Here is a 26081-nt window from a genome sequence, read left to right as displayed (position 1 = left end):
TTAGGATGTAAAATAAAGTTGTTCAATAAATACATGTTGTAATAATAATTCAATATTCTTGTATACTTTGATTTCAGATAATAATTTGATACAGATGATATGGGATATTAAAAAAATCCAGATTAATTTGTAATTTCTCTCGTATTGTAACACCAGATTACTGGCACTGTCTATATATTGGCACTGGTCCTTTATTAATGATAACTATGAATAATACATCTAGCTATCTTGTCTACATGCTTCCTAAATTAATAAGGTGTATAACTATCCCCCCAAACACTCCGTAGTCCACATGCTGTGTGTTCAGATGTTAGGGGGCAGTATAACCCCTACAGTGCATTTACACTTCTTCAGTCAACACAGAGTAGAAGAAGAAGAACAAGATGGCGGAACGAGGCTACAGTTTCTCCCTCACCACATTTAGGTAAACTTGATCAAAATTGCCATGCAACTTTAAAATAGCATCTAAACTTTCATTCTGAAGATGTTGTTAAACAGCAGTTTTATAAACTGTGTGCACTGTTTCACATTTTGATGTGAAAAGAGTGTTTTTTGGGTCCATTGTAGTTGATGCAATGTCATTGCGGGTATAGTGGAATGAATCGGCTAACTGTTAGCCTGTCTGTTAACGTGTTTCTAAATGAAACGACTCTTTTCTTCTAATGTCGATGATAAAATCTCACCAAATAGATTTTATTTCTGCGCGTTTTACTGAATAGACCGAAACAAGTCCCGTGTACATGCTACATGTAGCCTAACGTTAGCTTAACGTTAGCTTAACGTTAGCCGAATTAGCTCAGATGAGTCGGTTGTTTTAGCTTTTGCTTTCAGTTTCGTCTGTGTTAATCGGGATAAACTAAATATTATTTGCATGTAGCTTTGTGGAGTTTTCTCCGTCTCGCAGCATAGTACTGCAGCATCACCATCGTGTGTTTCTTCCTGCAGCCCTTCTGGTAAACTGGTCCAGATTGAATATGCGCTGGCAGCTGTAGCAGCCGGAGCTCCTTCAGTCGGCATCAAAGGTATGAAGAGTTCTGGTGATGAGTGGATCAAATACAGCCATACACAGATCATCACTGACAAAAGAAGTGACAACCTTTTGAATTCAGAAGCTTTGATTAAATGAGGAAACATAACACATTAGTTTGTCTGATTATCAGAGAATGCAACAATACTGTATTATGCTCAATTGCAGCTAAATTGCTTTCATTAGCATTACTAATGTCTTGCCAATCCATAAGCGGTATTTCTCCAGACTTTTGAACGTGAAGGCATGTGACGACGCTGTTTGTGATATTCTTTCATTTTTCAGCTTCCAATGGAGTTGTCCTGGCAACAGAGAAGAAACAAAAGTCCATTCTGTACGATGAGCAGAGCGTCCATAAAGTGGAGCCCATCACCAAACACATAGGCATGGTCTACAGCGGCATGGGGCCCGACTACAGGTGGGGAAGTGAAAACAAAACAGCATCTTGGGTGTCTTAACTGTGGACAAGCAATGTCTGTGTGGTGTCCAACCGTTTTTAAATGCACTACAGAGAGGAAGATGTTTGTTCATTGATCATAAGCAGATAAAACGACAATATAAGCCGTATCGGGTCTATTTTATTTGGAGGGTTCGCATATTTTAACATCTTACAGGACTTTGTTGGCTCTACATGTGAGACATGTGAGACATCTCGGAGACGCCACCAGCGTTCGTCTGACTACTGAACCTCATGAACAGATACATTCATTGGTTGCGTCTTCCTTGCAGGGTTTTAGTGCGACGAGCCCGGAAGTTGGCCCAACAGTACTTCCTGGTTTACCAGGAGCCAATCCCCACAGGTCAGCTTGTGCAGAGAGTGGCCTCTGTAATGCAGGAGTACACACAGTCTGGGTGAGTATTCACTAAGATGCATTAATACACACATTGCTTCTAGACACGTCACCTTATAGTTGGTATCTAATCTGTGTTTAATTGAATGTGTGTTCTCCTCCAGTGGGGTGCGTCCGTTTGGTGTTTCATTGCTGATAGCTGGATGGGATGAAGACCACCCCTACCTGTTCCAGTCAGACCCCTCTGTATGTTGTACTACTATTTTACATATTTCTATAACATGTCTTCAACTACTTTACTCTTTTCAGCTCAAAGTTGAGTAATTATGTTCTATTAAAAGAGCTTTGACAGCGGACTAACCCTGCCTTGCTGTAATAATACTACTCATCAATCTCCTTATGGAAATTAATACTTTTATATTTATGAGATGTCAGGGTGGTTAAGTGCTGTTACCCACTCCAAATACTTGTTACAGTTAAGTATTGGATTTATTTGTACATCCTGTCTATTTGGAGTGTGTCCAGCACTTATTCTACTCAGTCTGCAGGGATTCAAACTTTTTATAATGCTCTTTAGAAGTGTCGTAACCTGGCCTGTGGGTCATGACAAATAATGAGGTGTTGTGGAGTATAAAGTAAAGCTAAAGGGTCGGCAGGTGCCGACAGGGAAGAAGGGGAACAACACTGGAAGCTTTGTTTACCTTTATGTTCTGTGGAGCTCTGGGCCCGGGTCGCATCGGGGCCGTCACAGAAGCATAACTTTCATCTTTGTGTTTCTGACTGGCAGGGTGCATACTTTGCATGGAAAGCCACCGCCATGGGAAAGAACTACGTTAATGGAAAAACATTCCTTGAAAAAAGGTAAGATTTTACACTAAAGAGCATCTTGTTGTTAATGAAAATAATTAAATAATCTTTTGCGAACAGCAAATGTATACATGTGTGAGATTAGTACTTTTGACGTTCAGTGGCCAATCTCCAACAATCTATGTTTATGATGGCTATCACATCGATATGAACTCAGGCTTACAAAACTGATCTAAAACAACTATTTATACCGTTTAAAGCACTTTCAATGTTGCTGCAGATTGATTTAGAGCCTCAGTGTCCAGCGTGGAAGCCTTACTATCCAGTTCAATGAATTTGTAGTTGTCACACAAGGAAGATGAACCAGGACGGTAACTTCTTCATTACACTTGTGTAAAACCATGAGACGTTTTACTTGAGCCGCGGTGTGTAGGACCTGATTCTAATGAGGCATGCTCCCAGAAAATTACTTTTTGTGACTTAAGGCCCACATCTGATTGTAGAAAAATTCTGAAGACCATCTTGCCAAATACAGGAGAAAAATAAATAAATATTCATAATAAAGTGTACGTCTGTCCGCTGTAATGATAAATATATAATAAATATGCTGCTCACCCATCACTGCCTGCCATTATAAATACAAATGTTATGTATTTAGGGCCATAATTCCTCACCACCAGCTTCTACTGGTGCAGGGTTTTCTCCCACACCACTTTTAGGTTCCAAAACAGATCACTGTATCCAAGGGAACGTTAGCTATGCAACAATAGCAGAACAGTTTTGTCTCTACCCGATTATGTGTTGTGGTGATATTTCATTGTTTTGTTTTTTTTCCAATGAGAATTCTTGAACACATTTATATACATATAACTAGCTTTGTAAAGGACCCTGCATTCATGCAGTAACACTTTTGCAGTACCTCATTTGCCCACTAGATGGCAGCCCAGTGGTGAATAGCTGATGTACAGTACACCATGGGTGCACATAGTTGAGGTGTTTGGTTCAGTGGACTCACAACTCTTATAGTTATTCTACTTGATGCACACTACACAGGTTGCTTGATGACCACTTTGTTTTTGTTCTCCAGGTACAACAACGATCTGGAGTTGGAAGATGCCATCCACACAGCCATCTTGACATTGAAGGTATGACGTTTGTTCTAAAAACATACCTGAGGTATGGAATCCATCTCATTTTATTATCAGTCATTTTACACTCTCCTGTCTTTGTGTTTCAGGAGAGTTTTGAGGGTCAGATGACGGAGGAGAACATTGAGGTGGGGATCTGCAACGAGGCGGGCTTCAAAAGACTCACCCCAGCAGAGGTGAAGGACTACCTGGCAGCCATCGCGTGAACACACCCTCCCCGATGACGGGGCTCTCTGGCCACATTTCAAGACGTAACAGCACAGTAGCCAACAGTGTCATGTTATTGTAGACCAGTTATTCAGAGAGTTTGGCCGCATTGTGTTTCTGTCCTGAAAACATGAACGGCTATAACTTCCCTATAATCCAAATTATTAATGTGAGCTCGTAGAATCAGACCTCCTGTTTGGGGTTATGCCCAGACCTAATTTACTTGAAATGACATCCTTTGTGTGTGTGTGTGTGTGCACAGCTCATGTGGCGTCCACTCACAACTGAACTGACCAAACTCCATAGTTGCTGTGAGATGGCAAACTCATTTTTATCACATAACTAATTGGCTTTGTTGTCGAACACATACCCTGGTACTGTGACATGTGACAGTTGGCTGCTGTGCATATGAAGAGGAATGTGGCCTCTGATGAGTGAAATCTCAAGTCTTTCATTGAATCCTTCAATTTTCCTATTTCTCATTACTGTTGCAAAGGCAATGCTATCGGATTACAAATCGAGCACTGTTACTTTACGCATGTATTCAAAATATGATTACTTGTAACCATTGTGACAAATGTCCTTTGGATGAACAAAAATCAAAACATTAACCTGGTAATGAGGCTAACAGTTATTTCATTAGTATCTCTCAAACACTAGTAATTAGGATCAACAAAAGGGAGGAGGCAATGGAAAGCTTTGTGATTTTACAGTTAGGATCTGGTTGCCTGTACAGCAGTTTTACACGATGTACTTTTTTTCAGGCTAGAAACAATTCTAGAGTTTGTATTTTCTCTTCTGGTATCTGTCACTTATTCAAATAAAAGATGAGCTGATATTGACTCTGTTTTGAATTAATTTGCTTTTATTTGGAAGTCAGTTTCTAGCAATTTCATAGTCGTTAAATGTGTAAAACATTAGTTCTCAGTACATCATTTGTGTGTACATAATGAGCGCGCGCTAGAGTGTAGTAGTTGGTAGAAGAACGCGCTCTAACATCAACCGGCACACCTTTTCAAATTGTATTTGTATCCCTCCGCCCACGTTATGTTTAAAGAAATATACCATGACTGATATAATGACAACAGTAGTCAAATAGTGAAATGAGCTGCATCGTAGATGTGTTAAATATACAACCACTTAAACATTTGGGCTTCTTTAACAGTTTTGCTAAGAGATCTATCTTTCCTGGCGGCAGCCGCTAGACCCTTACGTCATAACCTCTGATGACGTTTATGGCGCCAGAAATCAACGGTTTGGTAAGGAGCTCGTGTTCGTCAGCTGGCGGTAATAAACCGTTATCTGTGCTATGTTGGAGGCACCGTAAACATTAGAGAGTTGAAGGCAGAATAGCGGCTAGTTATCCGTGGTTCGTGCTGTTATAAGGTCGGTTTGGAGTCAAGATGGTGATACTACGCAGCAGCAGCGGCGGTACCGGAGCTGAGTCGGTGGCCACTACTCCGAAGAGGAGGTCGATGGAGTTGGAAACAAGCTCCGAGTTTCTGTCGCTTATTCCCGCGTCGCAGAGAAAGTCCGGCCGGCTGACCCGGTCCTCCCAGGCCCTGGAGGACAGCTTCAGCAGTCTGGAGAACAACTCGGTGAATGTGAGCATTAACATTCAGCCGATGAAACAACTAGACCACCATTTAGTTATTGTATAAATTATCCATGAACATAACTTTGCTGTGCTACTTTTGCTAGCGTGCTAAGCTAACTAGCCACCATGTCACTTAACATGAGCACTTATAGTCCCTGCTGATATTTGACTCAAACTCGCATGTCTATTAACACAGCTAGACCATTCATATTGTAATGTTTGGTTCAGTGTTATGTGTCATGGCCATATGCCAATGTTATAACCCTATATTACTAGACTGTCAAGAGGCGAAATGCCTCAACGGTAGATTTCATAAGTGTCAGTTAATGGGGTGTTTTACGTTTTTTTGTGGAGGTAAGGGGTCTGTTCATTCATTCGTTTGTTAACTTTGTATCAGGGTTAGTTGTTACTTCATAATAGACACAAATTGACATAAAGACATGAGGTTACTGTCAGTACACATTGTAGAGAGTCATAGCTGGTTTTTAGATGTGTATCCTGTACACTTCAGGTTTGCACAGACTTAGAAGTTCAGTCCATGATTAATTGGAATTTCTAATTCAGTCAAGCAGACACGTATCAGTTGTATATATGCTGTAAACTTTAAACTCACAATGTTTCTGTGCCAGGGACATGCTGATATGAAGCCCGAGGAGGGAAGTGGACCTCATCACTCTCTTAGGACCCGAGGACAGAGAGTTAAACTAGAGGTCTCTTTTGCTGACATGGAGCCAAAGACCAGCTCCCCTGTGAATGAAGCCAACTCTGTAGAAGGATGCCTCAGGTAACACAGGCCTACTCATTTCATGTTATTGATGCCCTCAACCTGCTCTACCGTGTCTAAGGTTGTTTTAGTGTTGCAAAATGTGAGTCAAAAGATTCTTTGGAACCTGAATATTATGAATTGTCCAGAGTATTTTCCAAATGTTTTACGTTGGCTCTCCAAATATAGGCTTACAATATCAAATTTGATGGGAGTGTTACGAGTTGTGCACATTTTAATCAAATCAAATAATAAGAATATACATTTTAAATGTTTTTGTTTCCTTGTATCTTCAGGAAGTCTTCCAGGCTGCAGAGAGAGGGGAAAACATCCAGTGACAAGCAGCAAGCAGGTACATTTAGCTACAGTGTCATTTCTTCACAAAGAGCACTGGAGATCTTAAATGACATACCACACAACACATGTTAAGCAGCATTTAGTGTTTTGGAAGGTCTATACTACGACTAAGCTGACAATAACTGTTTCCGTTGCCCCAGATGTTCCAGATAAGGTGGAGGGCTCATCCACTCCCAAGAGGAGTCGCTTTGATCTACAGATCCGAGAAGAGGAGGAAGAGGATCGCTCAGTGCGACGTAGTTCCCGTATCACCAGATACAAGCTGGATTCCCGTAACCAGTCAGTGCTCTACGACCGCCTCATCACCAAGTGAGTTCAGCAACAATCCCTCAAGCTTCGTTTGGCTCCTACCTCACTGCTTCAGTTCAAAATACAGCCCGATGCTATTACCTCAAGTAGTATCTAACAAACATGTTGACATACATACACAGTGGGCTGTGGGTGTTTATTTTAAAGATAAACTTTGATGAAATATGATCGTTTTTTCCTCTGATTGTCTCTCAGCACTGCTGAAGCTGTCCTCCAGAAGATGGACGACATGCAGAAGATGAGACGCAGAAAGAGGAGCAGAGATAGGGACAATGAAGAAGAGGTAAAAAAAAAAATGTCAAGCTCTATGTTGCATCTAGTGTTTATGTTGACAGCAGGTGACTTTGCTGTGTGATAATGCTGAACAAGCTTCTAAACTGTGAATGAATCAGCATTTGACCCGTTTCCTCTCAGCAGCTCGGTATGTACACCAGAGCCAGAATGACCAGGTCTCTGAGGAAAGATGTGGAGACTAAAGACACCAAGGAAGAGAAGCAAGGTAAGATGGATTAGGTTTACTAACATTAATTCTGAGTTTTATACACCTGAGGGCTTCAAGTTACTGCAGGGCATACTTCAGACACGAGTGACACATGTTCTATGCAACATAATCAAAAGCAGAATTTGAAATATTTATTCTACCTTCTTAATTCACAGGAGGGGATGAGGATGATCACAACAAAGAGGAGGGGAAAGATGTAGAAGAAGAAAATGATGATGATGAGGAGGAAGAGGAGGAGGAGGAGGAACAAGATGGGGATGGCGAGGACGAGGAAGAAGAAAATCAGAGGCGTTATGACTTCAGACAGCGAAAGACTGTGGTTCGCTACCAGGCCCCACAGGATGGTACTGCATTTGTTCAACTCGATTGTATTGTTTAAATGTCAGATGTGCTGCTGGAAACACATGAGAATGACAGTTGGTTGTAAATGTTAGGTCATATCCACCAGTTTGTGTTTTTAGTTTCTACAAATATTACAACTGATAGCATTCAAGTTGGTTTCAATTACATAATTGAAAATCTTAGCGTACCCCTATTTAGCAGGTACAAATGCGTCCATGCAGAAACTGGACGAGTCTTTCGAACTCAATACTTAAGTCTTTCTTTGTTGAATCATTTGCGAAAGCTGAATCATTGTTTGGAATGAATTCATCCTGTGAATTACTGTACTTAAGCCCCTGTTAGCATTTTATTAAATTTGATCGAGTTCGGTGATGTTTGTCATTGTTTCTTAGAGCCCAAGAAGCGCAGCATGTACTTTGAGGACCACTCGTCTCCTACCAGACGCAGGTTTAGATTCAGCTCCACGGCCCCCAGGAGCCCCTACACCAGGAGAAGAACCAACAGGTTAGTATGAGCTCACACACCTGCAGTCATCAGCCTTTGAGAAACAAAACATCTACTATCAGGGGACCTGTTTCCTCAGTGACACTTGATGTTCTGACGAATACATTTTGAAATACTGTTTGAAGGATCACAACCATCACACCGCTGTAGGTCATAGCTCTGTCTCTAGTAGCCACTGGAATTACTGCATGTAAAATCAATCCCAACATTTATTTTTTTCCCTCTTTTTTTCTGATTCTCTCCATCCCACCCTCAGGAATAGTTCTGAGAGGTAAGACCCTCACTGCTTGTCCATGTTGGTGTTTATAGTTAGTGCTGTCTGTCTCTACTAGCACTGTTGTCAACTTGGCAACAAAGAAAGACCCGTTGTTTGAAAGATGACTTTCTATTAGTCAGTGTTCTTGATTTATCACATTAAGTATTGTTCAGGTGGTGTCATGCATGGTGATGTCACTTGAAGTAGTAGGTGTGTGTGCGTGTGTATGTGCGTGTGTGTGTGTGTGTGTGTGTGTGTGTGTGTGAAAACTAATGAGTGGTAATAGTGTTGTGTATGTTTGTTTTGTTTCTTTGACTATGTGTATTGTTTCTGTACTCGCAATCACTAGCGTTGATTCTTTTCTTTTTTTTGAAACATAACAAAAATAATCATAACAAAAATAATCTTAAAACATAACAAAAATAATCATAACAAAAATAATCTTAAAATAAACAGCCATTACCTAAATTTGGTCGGGATTGTTAGTTATTGATAAGCTGATAGTCATAATGATACAGATAGGGCGAGAGATAACGTTGCCTCTTTTGCCTTCGCAGAAGGCGACACGCCATCCACAGCAGTGACTCTACTTCTTCATCTTCAGACGATGAGAAATTCCAGAGACGGCGAAGTAAGAACAGGAGCTTGTCAGTCAACAGGTGAGAGCAGCAGCAGCTGTCACACAGTACAGGTAGACAACACAAAGTGTTCTTCAGCACATGGGTGGAACACAAAGGTGGTGACCAACAGATTAAAGAGTAACTATTGAAAAATAGGTCAGCAAAATGTATAATTTGTATAATATAAGAAAATGTAATTTATCTCTGGATTAATAGACGACTCTTTTGAGAAACAAATCCAGCTTGATTACTCTTTGTTCCCTTAATGACAACAATCTACATGCTTCCATTACCCACCGTCCTGTTCCTTCATTATTTCCTATAATAATTTACAAGGATAGAGTAGGACCACTGACTTACTGTGGTTGATACAGTACATTGTAAAAATATATAATTGCAGATTTTTTTGAAAAGTGTCTATTTATGTTTTCTATGTTTTTCCCACAGATGTCTGCCTATGAACCTTGTGAAAGACGACCTGCTGGGTATCCGCAAGGACAGGATGAAGATTGGAGCCAGCCTCGCTGATGTGGACCCCATGCTCATCGACAAGACGGTAAGCTGCATCTATAGATGGAGAGTTGCCCATGAGTCTGTTTTGAGTTGATGGTATATCAACGTAAACATATACGCACTTCAAAATAACAGAGTAGAGAAAAATGCCATATTTGTTTGAATAGATATGAAGTTAACTGCAGGCCTACGCCACTTTTTGAATGGTAATTACTGAAGATATAAAACAAAGCCTTGCATTCCTGCTAATACAACACTGATAAATGAGTTATTGTACAGTCAGTAGTTGTATTTTGAGCAAACACCTTTTGTCATCCAGGTGCGGTTTGAAAGCATTGGAGGTTTGAGCAGACACATCTCGGCGCTGAAGGAGATGGTGGTGTTCCCTCTCCTCTACCCAGAAGTCTTTGAGAGGTTCAAGATACAGCCTCCCAGGTAAACAACCGTGTGATTATGTGGTTAAGCTTTTATTTTACATTCATGTGACTTAATATCTCATTTACTATGTTTTTTTTAAGAAGAATAGATCTATGATGTCCTCTATTGCTGTCAAAGAAGTTATATACCCAACATCCCAAGTTGTAATTTTCTGCCAGATCAGTGGGATTTTTGTTGAAAGCTATTTAACCCTCAGGTTGTCTCTTCTCTACCACTTAAGACTTTGTTTGGATTGTAATGGCTGTTAAACCCTAATAAAATCCCCACTATCTTTCTTTGTCATATTTCCTCTTGTCTTTAGGGGCTGTCTATTTTACGGCCCCCCAGGCACAGGGAAAACCCTCGTAGCCCGAGCGCTGGCCAATGAGTGCAGTCAGGGCGAAAGAAAGGTGTCTTTCTTCATGAGGAAAGGAGCTGACTGCCTCAGTAAGTGGGTGGGAGAATCTGAGAGACAGCTGCGACTGCTTTTCGACCAGGTAAACCAAACTCCTCATCAACATACAATACACCTTTTGGGATAGATGGAGATTATCAGTTTTATTCCCCGTCTTCCTGTTGTCAAGCTAACTCACTAGATTTTGACACATTCACTTGTAGATTAGGATAAATTAAGTAAATTGCTTCACATTATCAAGTGCTGGGTCTCAAGATAATGCAATCTGCAACTGATTGAATTGTTTCTAGGCGTACCAGATGCGTCCGTCCATCATCTTCTTCGATGAGATTGATGGTTTGGCTCCAGTCAGGTCGAGCCGCCAGGACCAGATCCACAGGTCAGCAGCACCCCTGTTCCTAATGTTGTACAGCACATGTGGTGATTGTACTGAGACTAGTGAGTGTAAAATGTAACAAGAGAAATTACTGTCTCGTCATGCGGTGGGTTTCAAAATTTCTGAAAAGATAAATAAATTAGACAAATAAAATAATCATATTGAGCATTGATAGTTATAAGCGTAGTTCATGCTTCATGTGAGAACAATCAGAGCTAACTGAATACACCTAAATTACATAATTGCCACCAGCATGGCTGGACGCAGCTGTCACAAGTTGTGCTTAATGTTGAGCACCGCCTGGAATTTGAAACAATTTGGCTGCAGCTACACAAACCGATTTCACTCAGGATCGTAAACAAAGAAGGAATACAACCCCTCGATTACTGTCGCAACATTCATGTGAACACATCACACACAAATCATTCATGGCTCAACTGTTGGAGTGATTGACGGCCTTGAGAAAATAAAGCTTCTTTAAAAATAGAAATAGTTTTGAATGATTGGATTTTTATTATAGGAGTATGGAGATCTGCATGTATCAGGAATATAAAGTAGCTACCCCAGTTTGCAGTGAGATTCACTTACTTTTTCATGGATACTATGATACTGTTGAAAAAGAAACCAAAATAATTTGACTCCGTGCACTGCTGTATTTGTCACCAGTAGGTAGTGTTGACGAGGTAGAAAACGTAGTCTTCTTCTGTCTGTGTAGTTCCATTGTGTCGACCCTGTTGGCTCTTATGGATGGACTAGATGGTAGAGGAGAGGTTGTTGTGATAGGAGCTACAAACAGACTGGACTCCATCGACCCTGCACTGAGAAGACCGGGGCGCTTCGACAGAGAGTTTCTCTTCGGCCTGCCGGACAGAAAGGTGAGAAACTGTAGATGGCCTTTAACGCTTGGCAGAAATTAAACCAGAGAGAGAAAACTGACATGTGAAAGGATTTTGTGCTAAAACAGTCGAAGCCTTTTCAGCTTGGAAATGTAGGATCTGAACTTGCTGTGATCTTATTGTATGGCAGGCGAGAAGGGACATTCTGAAGATCCACACCAGACAGTGGACTCCACCGCCCTCCGACACCTTTCTGGAAGAATTGGCAGATACGTGTGTTGGTATGTTTGCATTATAATGGGGGCAAAAACAGTGGTCCAACAGCTTGAAAAATACACATCTTGCTAAACGTTCCCGGTAAAAATAACAATTGCATTCATTTAACTTGGGATAAACATCAGAGAAAGACATTTGTATTCTTTTAGTGCAACATCTACTGGAAGTGATACTGGTATGATCCCAAAATAAAACCTGTGTCTCGGAACCTAAACTATTCTTTATCTCCATTCAGATCATTTAAATAGGAAACACACCCACAACTACAGACTGTCTACAATCTGTCCGTTTTTGTTTGCCAGGTTACTGCGGAGCAGACATTAAGGCAGTTTGTTCAGAGGCTGCCCTGTGTGCAGTACGGCGCCGCTACCCACAAATCTACTTCTCATCACAGAAACTTGTGCTTGATGTCAACTCCATCGCTATCACAAGCAAAGACTTTATGTCCGCCATGTCCAAGATGGTGCCTGCTGCCCAGAGGTAAAATAAACTGTAAAAATGATTCTTACATTTCCAGTGCCTTCTTCTATGGTTCTTAAGTAAATATGATGCAAACTGTGATTCGTAGGGCAGTAGTGTCACCAGCCAAGGCCCTGATACCTGCCATTCATCCTCTGCTGAGCGCCACCCTACAGAACATCCTCCAGATTGTCATCAGACTGTTCCCGCATGCTGAGCAGGGCTTAAAGAGGAAGAGAGAACAAGGTGCAGTCTTGCTTTGGCTTTTTCCTCTTGCTCTGTTTTGCATTTGTTTATTCTGGCCCTCGTCATTTCTGTTCCTGGGCGAATGAATTCCCTCTTTGTCCATAAGTAATTACAGATTGACTCGGGGCATCCGGAGTAACTGTTATACTGTGTGTTTACTTCCAGGTGCGGCCGGTCGAGTGTCTGAGGATGATCTGATGTTCAGTGAGGAGGAGGAGGAGGAGGAGGAGGAGGAGGAGGAAGTCTGCTCCAGTGGACAAACCTCTCACTCCCAACTCCAAACACCTGCTGTTAAGGGACTCCTCAGCCTCAACAGGTTTGTTTGCCATTTTTTCAAGAAGGATTGTTATGCAGGAGTCTTTATTAATAAATATTGTTTCACGTGATTTCTCAATCAAAATGTTGGTCGTAGTTCTATTTACGGGAAAACGCTGCTGATGTATCTTCTGTATTAACACTTGAAGTCTTGGGTCTTGTAGCTGTCTCACTTCTATTCCCTTTATCTTTGCTATACTGAAGAAGTGCTGCGAGCCGTCTGGTGTCCCAGTGAACCAAGTCTTTTTGATGGTCTTTTTAGGCTAATTAATGAGTCCTTTCCAACCACTTACCCATCTTGGTGTCTTCTCTCGGTGTGTAGGAGTGTGCTGAGCCACCCAACCTCCTACCGTCCCAGGCTGCTGTTGGAGGGCAGACTAGGTTCAGGTCAGAGCTCCCACCTGGCTCCTGCTGTCCTCCACGCTCTGGAGAAGTTCACTGTGTACACACTGGACATGGCCGTGCTGTTTGGATCCAGCGCAACTGCACCGGAAGAGACTTGTGCTCAGGTAAATGAGACACCAGTATACAAAAGAATACACTGTTTAATTATTATTAATGTACATATTTAGGAACATTTAGCAGCTAATGACATGTCCTAGAATTGTGTCCTCTACAACTGAGGTAGTCTAGATGTAGTCTCTACTTTTGCAGCCTTGTCAAATTCAGTGTGTTCTTTTCAGTGGACCTCACTGGCCAAAATGGCTGCCACAGTGACCGTAGTTCATGGGCCCCACCTCCTTACATGGTGGGCAGTGGGGATAAATATGTACTACAGACAAATACTGTACTTGTATGAAAGAGCCATGTTGATGGCAGGTGTGAATGAGCCACCGTGTTACCAAAAGTGATGTCTAGAAGCTGCTTATTCTTTATGACCCGCAGATGTAACCTGGAAATGTTTTCTTCTTTTTTTCACTTCACTTAAAGTTATTATCAGGAACTTTTAAGTGGTTATGAAATGCCTCTATATGACCAACACAAGTAACCGAGACCATCGGCGAGAAGCTGGCTATTTCTATATAGTTAATCTAAATGCTTGTCATCGGTGCCACCGGGTCAGATTCTGGAGAAATCAGATGAAATCGTGCAGGTTCACCAGAAACTTCTGCAGCTCAGTCTCCAGTGGGGCCTCTGTACAGTCTTCTCTCCACTCTCTGATTTCCTCACCATACCTTTTTGATTTAGCCTTCATCGTCCCATCATGTTCTGTGAAAGTGCAACTGTGCTGTTTGCTTAATCGTTGATTTACATCCAGATTTTGCAAAACAAAACCATACCATTCATTATCGTGTCATGTGTTCTGCAGATCTTTGTTGAAGCAAAGCGGACCTCTCCCAGTATCCTGTACATCCCTCACATCGGACAGTGGTGGGAAACAGTGGGTCCGGCCTTAAGAGCCACCTTCCTCAGCCTGCTCAGCTCCATCCCTCCCTTCGCTCCTATACTGCTTCTGGCTACGTGCAACCTGCAGTATGACCAACTCAGTATGGAGGTATGGAAAAGAGGAGTGATGTCCTGTTGACTTAGGGTGTTGAGACATGAGGTCACATCATTTAATACATTGTGGTGGGAAAATAAGTGTAATTTTTTTAAAAAGGATTTTCTCCGACAGATGGACACAATACTCTATAAGTCTTCTCTGCTTTCACTTTTCTTGTATCAGGTGCAGGAGTTGTTTCGGATGGAGTATGGAGAGGTTTTCCAGGTCCAGGTCCCCACCAGCAGAGAAAGAAGAAACTTCTTTGAGGATCTAATCCTCAATCAGGCGGCCAAGGCCCCTGCCTCAAAAAAGAAAGCTGGTGAGAAATATGACTTTGGTTATAGAATAGAGGTATAAACTAATTATGTGTGATCTATTGTTAAAGTGGGCTTTAGTCTCCCTTAAACTCAGGGCTAGCATAGCATTCTTCAGGGTCCATGCTTGTTCTTATGGGGGAAAAGTATATTATTATCCTTTTTTTTTTTTTTCTTTACCAGCTTAGTTTGATAGCACAGCTGAGTAAGGTTGACATTTCGTTGATATGTGATGGACCCATTACACCTATTAGCTTAAAAAAAAATGCCTGAACATTTTTCATTAAACCTGCCATGGATGGAGAGAGAAAATAGGAAGATGGGCAACAAAACGGAACAGAAGATAATTTGTGTCAGGGATGTTTGGGGTAGAAAAAGAACACGCTGGTATTCACATCCAGCCCGAATAGAGCAAATAAAGGCAATTCAGGTGGAAGATGGCTGCACACTGAAAGTCTAGATATTTATGTTGAGTGTTGTGTAGAACTATGTTGGTTACATTCACTGCTCACTTTGTATGCGTCTTTATCATCATTCCACTTTCTGAAGTACTCAATGCATTGGAGGTGCTTCCTGTCGCCGCTCCACCTCCCCCACGTCAGCTGACAGAAGAGGAGACCCGGAGACTGGAGGAGCAGGAAGAAGACACCCTCAGGGATCTCCGCCTCTTCCTGCGGGATGTCACCAACCGCCTGTCATTGAACAAACGTTTCAAGGCTTTTACAAAGCCTGTGGATTTAGAGGAGGTAGCTGTCCCATTACGCTCTATTGTCTCGTTTCATATTCCCTTATAAAGCTCCACTATCCAGGGTTCAGTTTTATCCCTTTGCCCCACCGTTGTACTCAGAGCAGCCTCTTTGTCATGTGTTCTAGGTGCCAGATTACGCCGAGGTGATCAAGACGCCCATGGACCTGTCAACAGTTCTCTCTAAGATCGACCTCCATCAGTATGGGACGGTGAAAGAGTTCCTCCATGACGTGGATCTCATCTGGCAGAATGCCCTCGAATACAACCCAGACAGTGACCCCTCAGGTACACGGTGATCAGCGAAAAACGTACTCGCCATCCTCACAGAAGCATATGCCTTATTAATACTCAAAATAACCGACGAGTGTAATGCAACTGTTTGAACATAGAAGTTGCAGTGTTGCTCTTTTGTGTGTTTCCTTCAGACCGCCAGATCCGCCACAGAGCATGTGCATTGAAGGACACCGTCCATGCCATCATCAAAGATGAACTGGATGAAGATTTTGAGAAGATTTGTGTGGAGAACAAAGTGTCACGCAGCACAAGAGGTAAAGGCTGTTTGTATTCGTGTGTGCAGGCGTGTAGTTGGAAGACAAATGTGATTAACTTAATTAACCGTGTCCTTGTCTCAAGGTTAGCCGCTGACTCGGCTCAGTGGCCAAAACCTAGTGGATGATATGAAAACCTTTTTTATGAAGAATCCCGCACTGAGTTTACGCTTTTAATTTGATACTATTATACTCTGTTTCCCTCCTCACTTATTTTGTCATTGAGTCACTCGACTTCTCATAGAAATAACTTGAGCTTGCATGCATTTCTCACCCATTTTTCTTAAAGTATAAATTTGTACATTTTCAGAATGAATAGTGTGTCACAAAGGTGTAAATTTAATCATTTTTTGACTACCTCAGATTGCTCCACTACCCAGTTTGCTCCCTCCTTCTACCACGTCCTTCCCAAAATCACTGACATAACCCCGCAAAGAGAGCCGGCTAGACCCACCGCTACAGTCACCCCCAACACAAGTGCCTCTGCCGTTACAAAGCCTAAAAACACAGGTAAAAACGACTGTAGATAACTAGATAAAATTATTTACTTAAAATATTTGTGTGATAGTCCTTTTAACGTCTTTTGTTCCTGCAGCCCAGAAGAAGAAAAGGCGAAAGAGTCGTTGGTCTGCTGGCTTATATCCAAAGAAGAAGTCTTCCTGCTCTCCTCACATGTCCAGAGATGAAGCACACATGGGGTCTGATGAGGAAGATGGGGACGACGAGGACGAGGAGGTTGAGAAGGGAGGAGGAGCAGAGTGTGATGAGGGGACTGGAGGAGAGAAGGAGCAGATGATGGTTGATGTAGAGTTGGGGCCTGCTCCGGCCCAGGAAGGTAGCTTTGGGCCCACTGTGAAGGAAGAAGACAGTCGAGCTGCTGAAGATACGCTTATCCAGTGTGACACGGGGAAAGCAGAAAATGACGACCAGACACAGAATGAAAAAGAAAAGGTGGATGAAGTTGTCACAGATCAACCAGGACAGTCGGAGGAAAACAAAATGTTGACAAAGGCAGGAAATAAGAACAGTGAAACCATTTCAGTTAACACTAATAAGGACAGCCACACTGAGACAGAACAAGATACCCAGGGGCAATCCAACAAGGAGAGTGGTGAAACTGAGAAATGTCCAACTGTAACACAGGCAGGCGACAGGAACAACAAAGTAGTTACTGTAGAGGAGGCGGAGCAGAACAGCCCTGCTGAACCAATGGAGGTGGAAGCAACAGATGCCTCAACCACAGACGTCTCTGCAGCTATCAGAGGAGAGGAAGACACAGGTTTGATATTAACACCATCTTACTTGCACTTAAAGCTTGGCTCTTTAACCTAAATGTAGAGAAAATATTTGGAGCAGACCTCCACTAAATCTCTAGCGAATAAAAGTCAGTTGTGTTTCTGAGATAGTAACTTGTAACCCCAGTATTTCAGCGTGGTTGTGTCAGCAGACTGTCATCTATTACACTGGTCTAAACACTGCATGTTTTCTGTGTCTCAGAGAGGTGCGTGAGGCGCATAACTCTGGCTCTAAAGAGCGCTGTGCTGCAGCAGCAGGTGGTCGATGTGGACAAAGCTCTGCAGATCCTGCACCAGGAAACTCCTCCTCTGGTAGTGGACAGAGACAAATTACAGGTGTGTGGGATGTGTGGCTTATTCTTTAGACTTTTTATAGTTCATGGTCAGATGGATTTTCTTCCTCTTGACCTTATTCATAGAAGCCTTTATAAACCGATGAAGACACATGGCTACTTTGTGTCAACCGTGCCTTTCGTCTTCATTTCTTCAGGAGCTGCTGGAGAGAGTAGTGGTCAAGACTGAAGGGTACGAGGTCTACAAGCTGGAGAAACTCTATGCTCTGCTCTGCCAGAGCATCTATAGACACAGACGGGACTACAACAAAAGTTCACTAATACAGGTTAGTATTGGACTGCTCTGATGAGCAGATGTAGCCTTTTTTACTGGAGATATTCTGACTTGTCATAGCAAGAAGGGCACATGTGTAACTAACTAATGACCTTAATGATGATGTGTAATAAATGTCTGCAGTAGAGGAGGCTTATCGTGTTATATCATCGCAATGGTATCTAAGAGGAGTGAAATGTAATTACCGTAACATAGAATATTACCATTGTTGTTCAGTATTAATTAAATTAATATTTCATACTATTAACATACAGTAGATGGTTACTTTTGCCTAACCTACTTTATTGTTTCTAATCTTTTGTCCTTTCCTGCTCTTCCCATTTGATTAGGAGTTGAAACAAGAGATTGAAGACTTCTGTTGACTTTTCTACAGGAAGATATTTTTTTACACTCATGCTCATCATCCTCAGCTATGTAAATATACATTGTTTCTATTTTCATAGAGATCTACAGGCACCTATATTTGTGCATTAGCTACATGTTTGTATTAGCTCTTTTGTTTATATTTAATTAAATAAGTTTCCTCTAAATGGCGTGTCTTTTTATGTGTTCATCACATCACCTTTGTGGAAACTTTTCGCAAACCCTCATTCACTGGACCACTACAGTGTGTGGAGGATTTCTATTAGAAAGTGTCAAGATGTCATCCCGGAAGAATCACTTGAGTTATCTTGTTTCTTGCACAGGGACCACACATTTTAACAGCCTGTTATAAACTCGGTGTCTGGTATAAGCCTGTTGCATGGGTAGGTTTAACAAGAACTATAGAGTTGCATTATGGGAAGTGTAGGATCCAGGGTTCTTGGAAGTCTCACCCATTTAGAGACTAAACGTCAGTATATATATCTGCATCTGCTGCATCATTTTTGACATGTTCCTAACAGCCCCCCAACTTAATGGAAGTGCAATAATAAATTGTTCCCGCTGACAAAATGTCCCCATTTATCTGTGATGGCTAACGTTACTCTAAAGGTGTGCAGTAAGACTACAGTTTTCTATCAGCCATAGATTGTGTCCCACGTCCATTTTCACTGCATTTTGGAAGTACCAGTTCCATTTACACCCTAGTAATAACATCTTCCTGTGTTAGTTCATCTCCCATTGTTGGTCGTTTTTAGTAGCAGGAGGATCCAAATAGATTTGACTATGAAATGATCGACCTACAAAGTCAACTATCTACAATTACGTTTTATTTATGCGCAGGTATTAATGTATACGTGTGGGAGGAAGCAGTTGAAATCAACAGAAAAGTCTGAACTGCAACAAAAGATGTGATCAAGTGTCCGGAGAAGAAACTTTGTAAAGTCAGTGTTGTCCTCAAATAGCTTCTTATTCTACCCCGACAGGTCATGTCAGGACACGTTGGCATACAGCCAGCTCGGGAAACCAACGAGCCTCCGCTTTAAACAACATTCAATACCACGTGGTTTTTTCTCGGCAACGCATTGCTCGAGCCACCTCCTAATACATGTATAGTAATAGTAAAATATTGTATATTTTTGCCAGGTTTCCTAAATTGTTAGGGCACCGAGAGTCGCCGAGGAATGACGTCAGGACGTATCACATTGAATGATGACGCCGTTAGATCATTACAAAAAAATCTGCCGTTAAAAAAAATATCAGAGAATTAGGTCAGCAAGCTAACACAGTACAACGGCCACGGGGATGAGTGTGACGACCGTGTTTTTGACTATAACTGTAACAAAGGCGCGACTCGGGCACAACATAACCTGAAGAGGTGAGAGATGTCCGGTGTTTCCAGCATCTGCAAACGGAGGCATAGCCGATAGACCGGTCTGTCTGCCTGCCTGTCTGCCTCCCTCCGCTGGGCTTTGGAGACCCGCAAGCCCTAAAAAAAAAACCCGTAAACGCTAGCTAGCTACTGTACCGAGTACCGGCCCGGCTGTGGCCGATGGTTCACCGGGAGAAGGAGCGACACCGACAGACTAAACCCGAAGCTCTCAGGGAATCACTCCTCGCCCAGACCGCCTGGTAGCAACACAGTGCACGTTTCAGTAGTTCCAGTAAGTTTACCGCCAGACATGATCAATAGTGATGACTGCCCCGGCTAACACCGGCTAGTTGGCCCACCTCACATACGTGCTAGATGCCTCATTGCTAGATTAGATGTCCTCCTTATTTTAATTTAATAACGTTACTTTAATCATTTGGAATTAGCTAGCGCACACCTCCACATTGTTATTGATGTGCTAACTGTTAATCCTAATGATCTCACGGTGGCGGCACGGTATAGAGTACACAGTTAATAACGTTATTGTTACCACTGTGCAATCTATTTAACAGACTTTACCAGCAGCAGTGAACCTCAGGCACACTGCTGTGGTACCTTGAGGATTGAAATCAAATATTAACAGTTACCAGACAATGTGTAACGTTAGTTAGAAAATGTAAAGCATATCCTGGTGTTTGTTGAATTAATTAGTGATATAATGTTGGGCCCTGCTAGTGTTGGAATATCAATAACCTGTCTTTTTGTGGGTTTACCCTGTGATACAGTCCAATATATTGAATGAAGGTTTGGGCGACAAGTCAGTAGAATGTGGAATATTGTTTTAGGATTTTACTAAACTCAGTTGTCGGGAATAATTCGCTTCAAATAGGGCTAAGTATCTGCTGCATACGATGTAAAACATAGACAGAGCCAAAGGACACATCTTCACATTGCTTGTTGTGTCTAACCAACAGTACAAAGATATTCAGTTGTGTTCAGATGTGCAGTTTTAGCTTTAAAATGCCTCCTTTGTCTAAGTGAGTCATATTTCCTAAAGATATACAATTTCTACACATAGGAAGCAGGAAAGGAAAACTAGTCCTCACAGTCGTGAAGCTGCTTTTTATACAACTTATAACACCACAGGAGCTGCGTGCGGCCAATCGTCAAAAGGAGCATTTGAGAATTTGCTATTTATGAAAGAAGTATCTGAGAATAACACTTCTCCCTTCTATGACATTTTCATATTTCTTTTGGTTTCCTCCACCAGAAGTACGTAAATCAAGGACTCTTGCATGTGAACACAACCACCTAAGACATGTGAGCCTCGACACGTCTGTCCCAGATCTTCTTTACCCTGAGTAGAAGTAAACGGAGTGTGGTTTGACAATGTCAAGCCGCCGGAAATCGACCACACCTTGCATGGTGCTGCCCTCTGAAGTGGTGGAGGAGAAAACAGAAAGGACAAAGGAGGAAGAGGCAGAGGAGGAGGAAGAGGATGAGGAGGGAAAGGTTAAAGAGGGAGCAGAGGAGGGGCCGACTGCAGAGGAGCTGGACCAGGGAGTAGTGGTTGTGCCCACCCCTCCAGATGCAGGTAAGATTCTGTTTGGCTTACTCTCCCGTGTGTAGACAACAATGGCCCTTTGTTTGCTGGACATATACATAACCTGTGTCAATGAATGTATTATTATAATCATAGATGAGCCCAGTGTCTCCACTGTAGAAGACGGCGAAGTCCTTGCTCCTTCCCTGAAGCGCAGCGCTACAAACCCTCCTGAGGATCTGAGCAGCGACCAGGAGCAACAGTGTGATACACCCGAAGAGGGAGGCGCAGACCCTGCAGCGATTGCGGCCATTTCCCTCAGCAAGACCCCCATCATGAGGATGAAGACCAAATCTGAACCCAAAAGGATCGCCGTTTCCTTAAAATCCACAGACGAGGCGGTTGAGGGCTTCGGAAGGGTCGGCGAGGGAGAGGTGGAGGGAGATCAGGAGCCCATCGAAGCTCCTCTCGGGCCGATGACGCCCGTGGAGATGCTGCTGCACGACGCCATGAAGCTCGGGGGAGGCGGCTTGCTGGTCAGCCCGTACTCAGAGCAGCAGAGGAAAGCAGCCACTTTAAACCCCGCAGTTCTGCCTGCTGGCCTGGCACAGGTAGGAAAGTCTTGATTATACAAGAGTTTACACGACTCATTGCAGCAGCTTGTGTGTAAGAATACTCCATTACCCCAATCTGTGAAAGATGAATGCATGTTTTTAAACTAAACAGTAGCCTGCACTCTTAAATGCGACTGGTAGGCTGTGGGTAATGGGCGGCCATAATGTTAAATATCCTCAACAGAGAGGTTGACCCTTTGGCAGGACAGCAGCTTGCCAAACAGAGCTCGAGCTGTCAGTTTATTTATTTCCCAGACTTTGCTTAATCTCCTCCCTGTCTTCCTTTATTTCAGGTGCTTTCTGCTTTCCAGGCCCAGCAGAGTGCGGCAGCAGCAGCTCAGTCTCAGCTGCTGATTCCCCTCAGCAGCATACCATCCTACAGTGCAGCTATGGACACCAACCCCCTGCTGGGCAGCACATACAAGAAGTTCCCTTACCCCTCCATGGCCGAGATCAGCAGCCTGGCAGCACAGACACAGTTCACAGAGGAGCAGATCAAGGTAGGTGAAAGGATGTTGTGTTCAGCCCCTGTCTGTTACATCATAAAGCTACAAACAGAAGCTCCTTACACCGTGTATTTATTTAGTTAAAAGATTCCTCAATCTTCATTTTGCTTTTTTTTTGTAAATGGCGGAGTCAAATGTACTTGATCTCCACCCAGGTGTGGTTCTCAGCCCAGCGGCTGAAGCACGGTGTGAGCTGGACTCCTGAAGAAGTTGAGGAGGCCAGGAGGAAACAGTTTAACGGCACGGTGCACACTGTGCCTCAGACCATCACTGTCATACCTGCTCATCAGCTCTCAGCCGCTGCCAACGGCCTGCAGTCCATCCTGCAGACCTGCCAGATAGTGGGCCAGCCCGGCCTGGTGTTCACACAGGTAGGTAAGGAAAGAAAACACGCCATATCCAACAGGACTCGGCTTTGACCCTACCTTGTCTTGAAACCCAGTTACCTTAAGACTGGTCTGACATGCTGTCAGTTAAACCAGCTTTGGTTTTATTAGACTTTGTTTCGGCTGGTTTCGTTTGACATTTCTCTCCACTAAAAGTCAGCCTGGCGTGAATTTGAAACACTTGAAACAATGTGATTGTTGATATTTTTGATTGGACATGACTTTGACTTTTTCCTACTTGCTGTATGTGTGTCACCTTTCCTCAAATATATTGAACCAGTTTAAATAGGCAGTAACGCCGTAATAGATCACATATGGAGGATATACTGCTGTCTCTTGCAATCAGCGATGTTCCCTGAGCTGTGAAAGTAAACTTTTTCTTTGGTTGCTTTTTCTTTGCTTAAATTATGTTTTCATGAATATGGTGTGAATATCTGGACCCTGAGTCTGAAATACAGTGTATCTATCTATCTAATAGTTGCCCATGTATCTTTTTATTCATTATTTTACCAGGTTAAATAATGGTCGTAATATGCTGACCAGATTCACTGTTAGTAGATATATCTAGCCTTTTGTGATGTTTCTCTAGTTTAATTTGAATGATCTTGCAGTAGGGCTGGCCAATAGAAATACTGTATATAGTTAACTCAGACTCATATTTTACAAATTATAAGAGAAAGGAAATGTAAGTGCAGTGACACCAGTCCATGGTTATATTATGACCGAAAACCAGTTTTAGGGGTTTAGGTAAGCGTTCTAGAAAATGCCTACGGTCACGTTAAACTACAAATATGTTCCTGTCTGGCTCTCCGTCTCATCCTCACATTCTCCGTGTCATTGTTTTCTGACTCTGTTTAGGTCGGCCCAGGGGGGCACCTTCCAGTCACCAGTCCCATCACTCTGACAGTGGCAGGGCTGCCCAGTCAGTCCCAGAGCTCCAGCAGAGTTTCCTGCCAGCTCACCCCAACAAACAGTGAGCTGAAACGGGCTACCACCATCCAGCCTCCCTCTCTATCTCCACAGGTAGGGAACAGATCTGCTTGCTGCCTTTCAGGCAAATATGACATTTCTGTCAACAACAACATCTGTAGCCATTTTGTCTTCGTCCTAGCAGGTATTTGGTACCTCTGTGTGTGACATGGCCCTGTAGAAACCCATATTTAACACATAAATCTCCCCTCCCCTGTCTAAGGAGAACTCGGCCCTCAGCGCTGACGCATTCGGTTTGCGGCCCAAAAAGTCCAAAGAGCAGCTGGCGGAGCTGAAAGCCAGCTACCTGAAAAACCACTTCGTCACTGATGCAGAAATTTCCCGTCTGATGAATGACACCAACCTCACAAAGGGAGAGATCAAGAAATGGTTCAGTGACACCAGGTACAACCAGCGCAACTCCAAGAACAGCCACGTCATTGTTTTCCATGACGGAGGGGGCAGAGGAGGTGGCAGCTATGGTAGCAATGCCGGCACCACCATTATTATTGACTCAAGCGATGAGACCCCCACATCTCCCCATCCTCCGCGCACTCCGCCTGTGAAGGACAAGGAGACGCGGCCCAAAACATGGAATCCGTTCCCAGATTTTACTCTGCAGAAGTTTAAGGAGAAGACTCCGGAGCAGCTGGTGGTGCTGGAGGAAAGTTTTGAGAAGAACAGCACCCCATCAGATGAAGAACTGAGCCGCCTGAGGACAGAGACTAAACTGACCCGGAGGGAGATTGACGCCTGGTTCACTGAGAGACGAAAAATGCCTTCTGCCAGTACTTCGTCCCCGGATTCTTCAGAGGGAGGGAAGATGGAGTCAGACGGCGCGAGAGGAGGAGGAGGAGGCATTTCTTCTTCTCCTTCTGCCTCTTCTTCTCGTAAAGGTAGTCACACACCACCCGGCGGTCGCAGTAAGCAGCTGCCCACCAGCAGCAACAGAGACATGAAAGATAAGAGTAAAAAGACTCCAGAGCAGCTCCATATTCTGAAAAGTGCCTTTGTGCGGACCCAGTGGCCCACACCAGAGGAGTACGACCAGCTGGCCGAAGAGAGCGGCCTCCTTCGGTCCTACATAGTCAGCTGGTTCGGGGACTCCCGGTACTCGTGGAAGAATAGTAACCTGAAATGGTTCTTCCAGTACCAAAGTGGCAACGTCGAAGGGCCAAATGGCGGAGGAGGCAATAAAATGGGAAGCAGCAGCAGCGGCAGCAGCACCGGTCGAAAAAGACGCGGCCGAAATCGTGGGTGGGGGCGGTCCCGAACCAGAAGGCAGCCAAGAAGGTCTGCCTCCTCCAGTGCAGATGTCGATAGATCTCCCCCGCCAAAGAAGTTCAAGACCGGGAGGGAGATTCTGAAGGAGTACTACATGAAGTACCATTTTCTCAATGAGCAAGACCTGGATGAGCTTGTCACCAAGACCAACATGAGCTACGAACAGGTAATTACATGCTTTTTTATTCCATTTGGCACTAAATACTTATTATTTAGATTTATTGAATTTTTTGCCTGAAACAAACGAATGTTTATGATGCAATATACGGGATTTTGTAGTCGTCTTTCAACGGCTTTCAACATGGCAATGGCTGAGCCGGCAGATTGCAGCTTTTGGAGCTAACATGGCAAACTGTGGCAAAAGTGTGTCAAGTGTGCTTGACGAATCAGAATTCAGAAACCAGAAAAGTGTAATATGTGTCCTTCGGTGTCCTCGATGTTCGCTAGAGCTGTGCAGTCATCACACAGTTAATGCATTTCTCCCTCCGTCCAAAGGTGAGGGAGTGGTTTGCCGAGGTCCAGCGACGCTTGGACACGGGGTCCGATCCCTTCGATGAGGCGGCTGCAGGGAGGACGGATGCGGGCGAAGCAGGAGCGGGAGGGGAGACGCAGGGAGAGGTGTCTGCGGCCAACGAGGAGCAGACCGGCACAGGAATGGGAGACGAGGATGATGGTGAAGGAGATGAGGAGGAGGAGGACGGCGGTGACGATACGGACGACAGTGAGGTTTGGGAGCCGTCACGTAGCGTCAGGAAATCCTTGTCAGTCTCTGAAGACTAATGATTGTGGAAAACACGGTGAAACATTACAGAATGTTACAAGAGAAATAGTGGCGTGATCAATGCTGGGAGACAGGTAGCTAAACCGAGACCTATTGCCGCTGATTTCTACTCATTTGCAACAATAATTCACTGTATTTTCAAACTATTTCTGACATCACGTCCACATG

General features: G+C 43.3%; 3 protein-coding genes across 6 annotated transcripts; all 3 read left to right on the top strand.

Moving 5' to 3' along the window:
* Positions 1 to 358: 358 nt before the first annotated feature.
* Positions 359 to 4822, top strand: psma2a (proteasome 20S subunit alpha 2a). The gene is made up of 8 exons (XM_079164755.1): positions 359 to 424; positions 946 to 1022; positions 1313 to 1445; positions 1757 to 1879; positions 1983 to 2064; positions 2606 to 2679; positions 3713 to 3770; positions 3863 to 4822. Exons 1-8 carry the CDS (start codon positions 384 to 386, stop codon positions 3977 to 3979), a joined length of 705 nt encoding a protein of 234 aa, XP_079020881.1. The 5' UTR covers positions 359 to 383; the 3' UTR covers positions 3980 to 4822.
* A 465-nt stretch (positions 4823 to 5287) lies between these two features.
* atad2 (ATPase family AAA domain containing 2) lies at positions 5288 to 18622 on the top strand. Of its 4 annotated transcripts, none has more exons than XM_079164715.1 (30): positions 5288 to 5584; positions 6207 to 6361; positions 6637 to 6692; positions 6838 to 7006; positions 7202 to 7289; positions 7424 to 7505; positions 7664 to 7852; positions 8243 to 8354; positions 8611 to 8625; positions 9168 to 9269; positions 9678 to 9786; positions 10063 to 10178; positions 10483 to 10657; positions 10866 to 10954; positions 11667 to 11826; positions 11978 to 12068; positions 12366 to 12543; positions 12632 to 12768; positions 12934 to 13084; positions 13406 to 13592; positions 14393 to 14578; positions 14750 to 14885; positions 15430 to 15626; positions 15754 to 15913; positions 16054 to 16176; positions 16540 to 16686; positions 16772 to 17455; positions 17674 to 17807; positions 17962 to 18090; positions 18428 to 18622. In XM_079164715.1, the coding sequence occupies exons 1-30, from the start codon at positions 5384 to 5386 to the stop codon at positions 18458 to 18460; spliced, it is 4491 nt and encodes a 1496-aa protein (XP_079020841.1). In that variant the 5' UTR covers positions 5288 to 5383; the 3' UTR covers positions 18461 to 18622. The 4 variants fall into 4 exon arrangements, with proteins under 4 accessions (XP_079020841.1, XP_079020840.1, XP_079020843.1 ...); XM_079164714.1 differs by having other exon boundaries at positions 7421 to 7505; XM_079164717.1 differs by lacking the exon at positions 8611 to 8625.
* A 2537-nt stretch (positions 18623 to 21159) lies between these two features.
* zhx1 (zinc fingers and homeoboxes 1) lies at positions 21160 to 26081 on the top strand. The gene is made up of 7 exons (XM_079163937.1): positions 21160 to 21424; positions 21530 to 21984; positions 22281 to 22487; positions 22649 to 22864; positions 23738 to 23902; positions 24072 to 25298; positions 25628 to 26081. The coding sequence occupies exons 1-7, from the start codon at positions 21220 to 21222 to the stop codon at positions 25910 to 25912; spliced, it is 2760 nt and encodes a 919-aa protein (XP_079020063.1). The 5' UTR covers positions 21160 to 21219; the 3' UTR covers positions 25913 to 26081.

The sequence above is a fragment of the Pholis gunnellus genome (assembly GCF_910591455.1).
Source record: "Pholis gunnellus genome assembly, chromosome: 8".
NCBI lineage: Eukaryota > Metazoa > Chordata > Actinopteri > Perciformes > Pholidae > Pholis > Pholis gunnellus.
Note: the sequence above shows the minus strand (reverse complement) of the source record. Positions and strands in the feature narration are given on the sequence as shown.

What these genes read in the sequence shown, in the direction of transcription:
- atad2 (XM_079164714.1), top strand. Translation starts at nt 5,384, where the DNA reads ATGGTGATACTACGCAGCAGCAGCGGCGGTACCGGAGCTGAGTCGGTG. An exon ending in TGGAGAACAACTCGGTGAAT is followed by an intron (nt 5,585 to 6,206) that starts GTGAGCATTAAC and finishes TTTCTGTGCCAG; the next exon opens with GGACATGCTGATATGAAGCC. An exon ending in ATTGGCAGATACGTGTGTTG is followed by an intron (nt 12,069 to 12,365) that starts GTATGTTTGCAT and finishes TTTGTTTGCCAG; the next exon opens with GTTACTGCGGAGCAGACATT.
- zhx1 (XM_079163937.1), top strand. Translation starts at nt 21,220, where the DNA reads ATGTCAAGCCGCCGGAAATCGACCACACCTTGCATGGTGCTGCCCTCT. An exon ending in CCGGCCTGGTGTTCACACAG is followed by an intron (nt 22,865 to 23,737) that starts GTAGGTAAGGAA and finishes GACTCTGTTTAG; the next exon opens with GTCGGCCCAGGGGGGCACCT. An exon ending in CCAACATGAGCTACGAACAG is followed by an intron (nt 25,299 to 25,627) that starts GTAATTACATGC and finishes CTCCGTCCAAAG; the next exon opens with GTGAGGGAGTGGTTTGCCGA.
- psma2a (XM_079164755.1), top strand. Translation starts at nt 384, where the DNA reads ATGGCGGAACGAGGCTACAGTTTCTCCCTCACCACATTTAG. An exon ending in CAGGAGTACACACAGTCTGG is followed by an intron (nt 1,880 to 1,982) that starts GTGAGTATTCAC and finishes GTTCTCCTCCAG; the next exon opens with TGGGGTGCGTCCGTTTGGTG. An exon ending in TGTTCCAGTCAGACCCCTCT is followed by an intron (nt 2,065 to 2,605) that starts GTATGTTGTACT and finishes TCTGACTGGCAG; the next exon opens with GGTGCATACTTTGCATGGAA.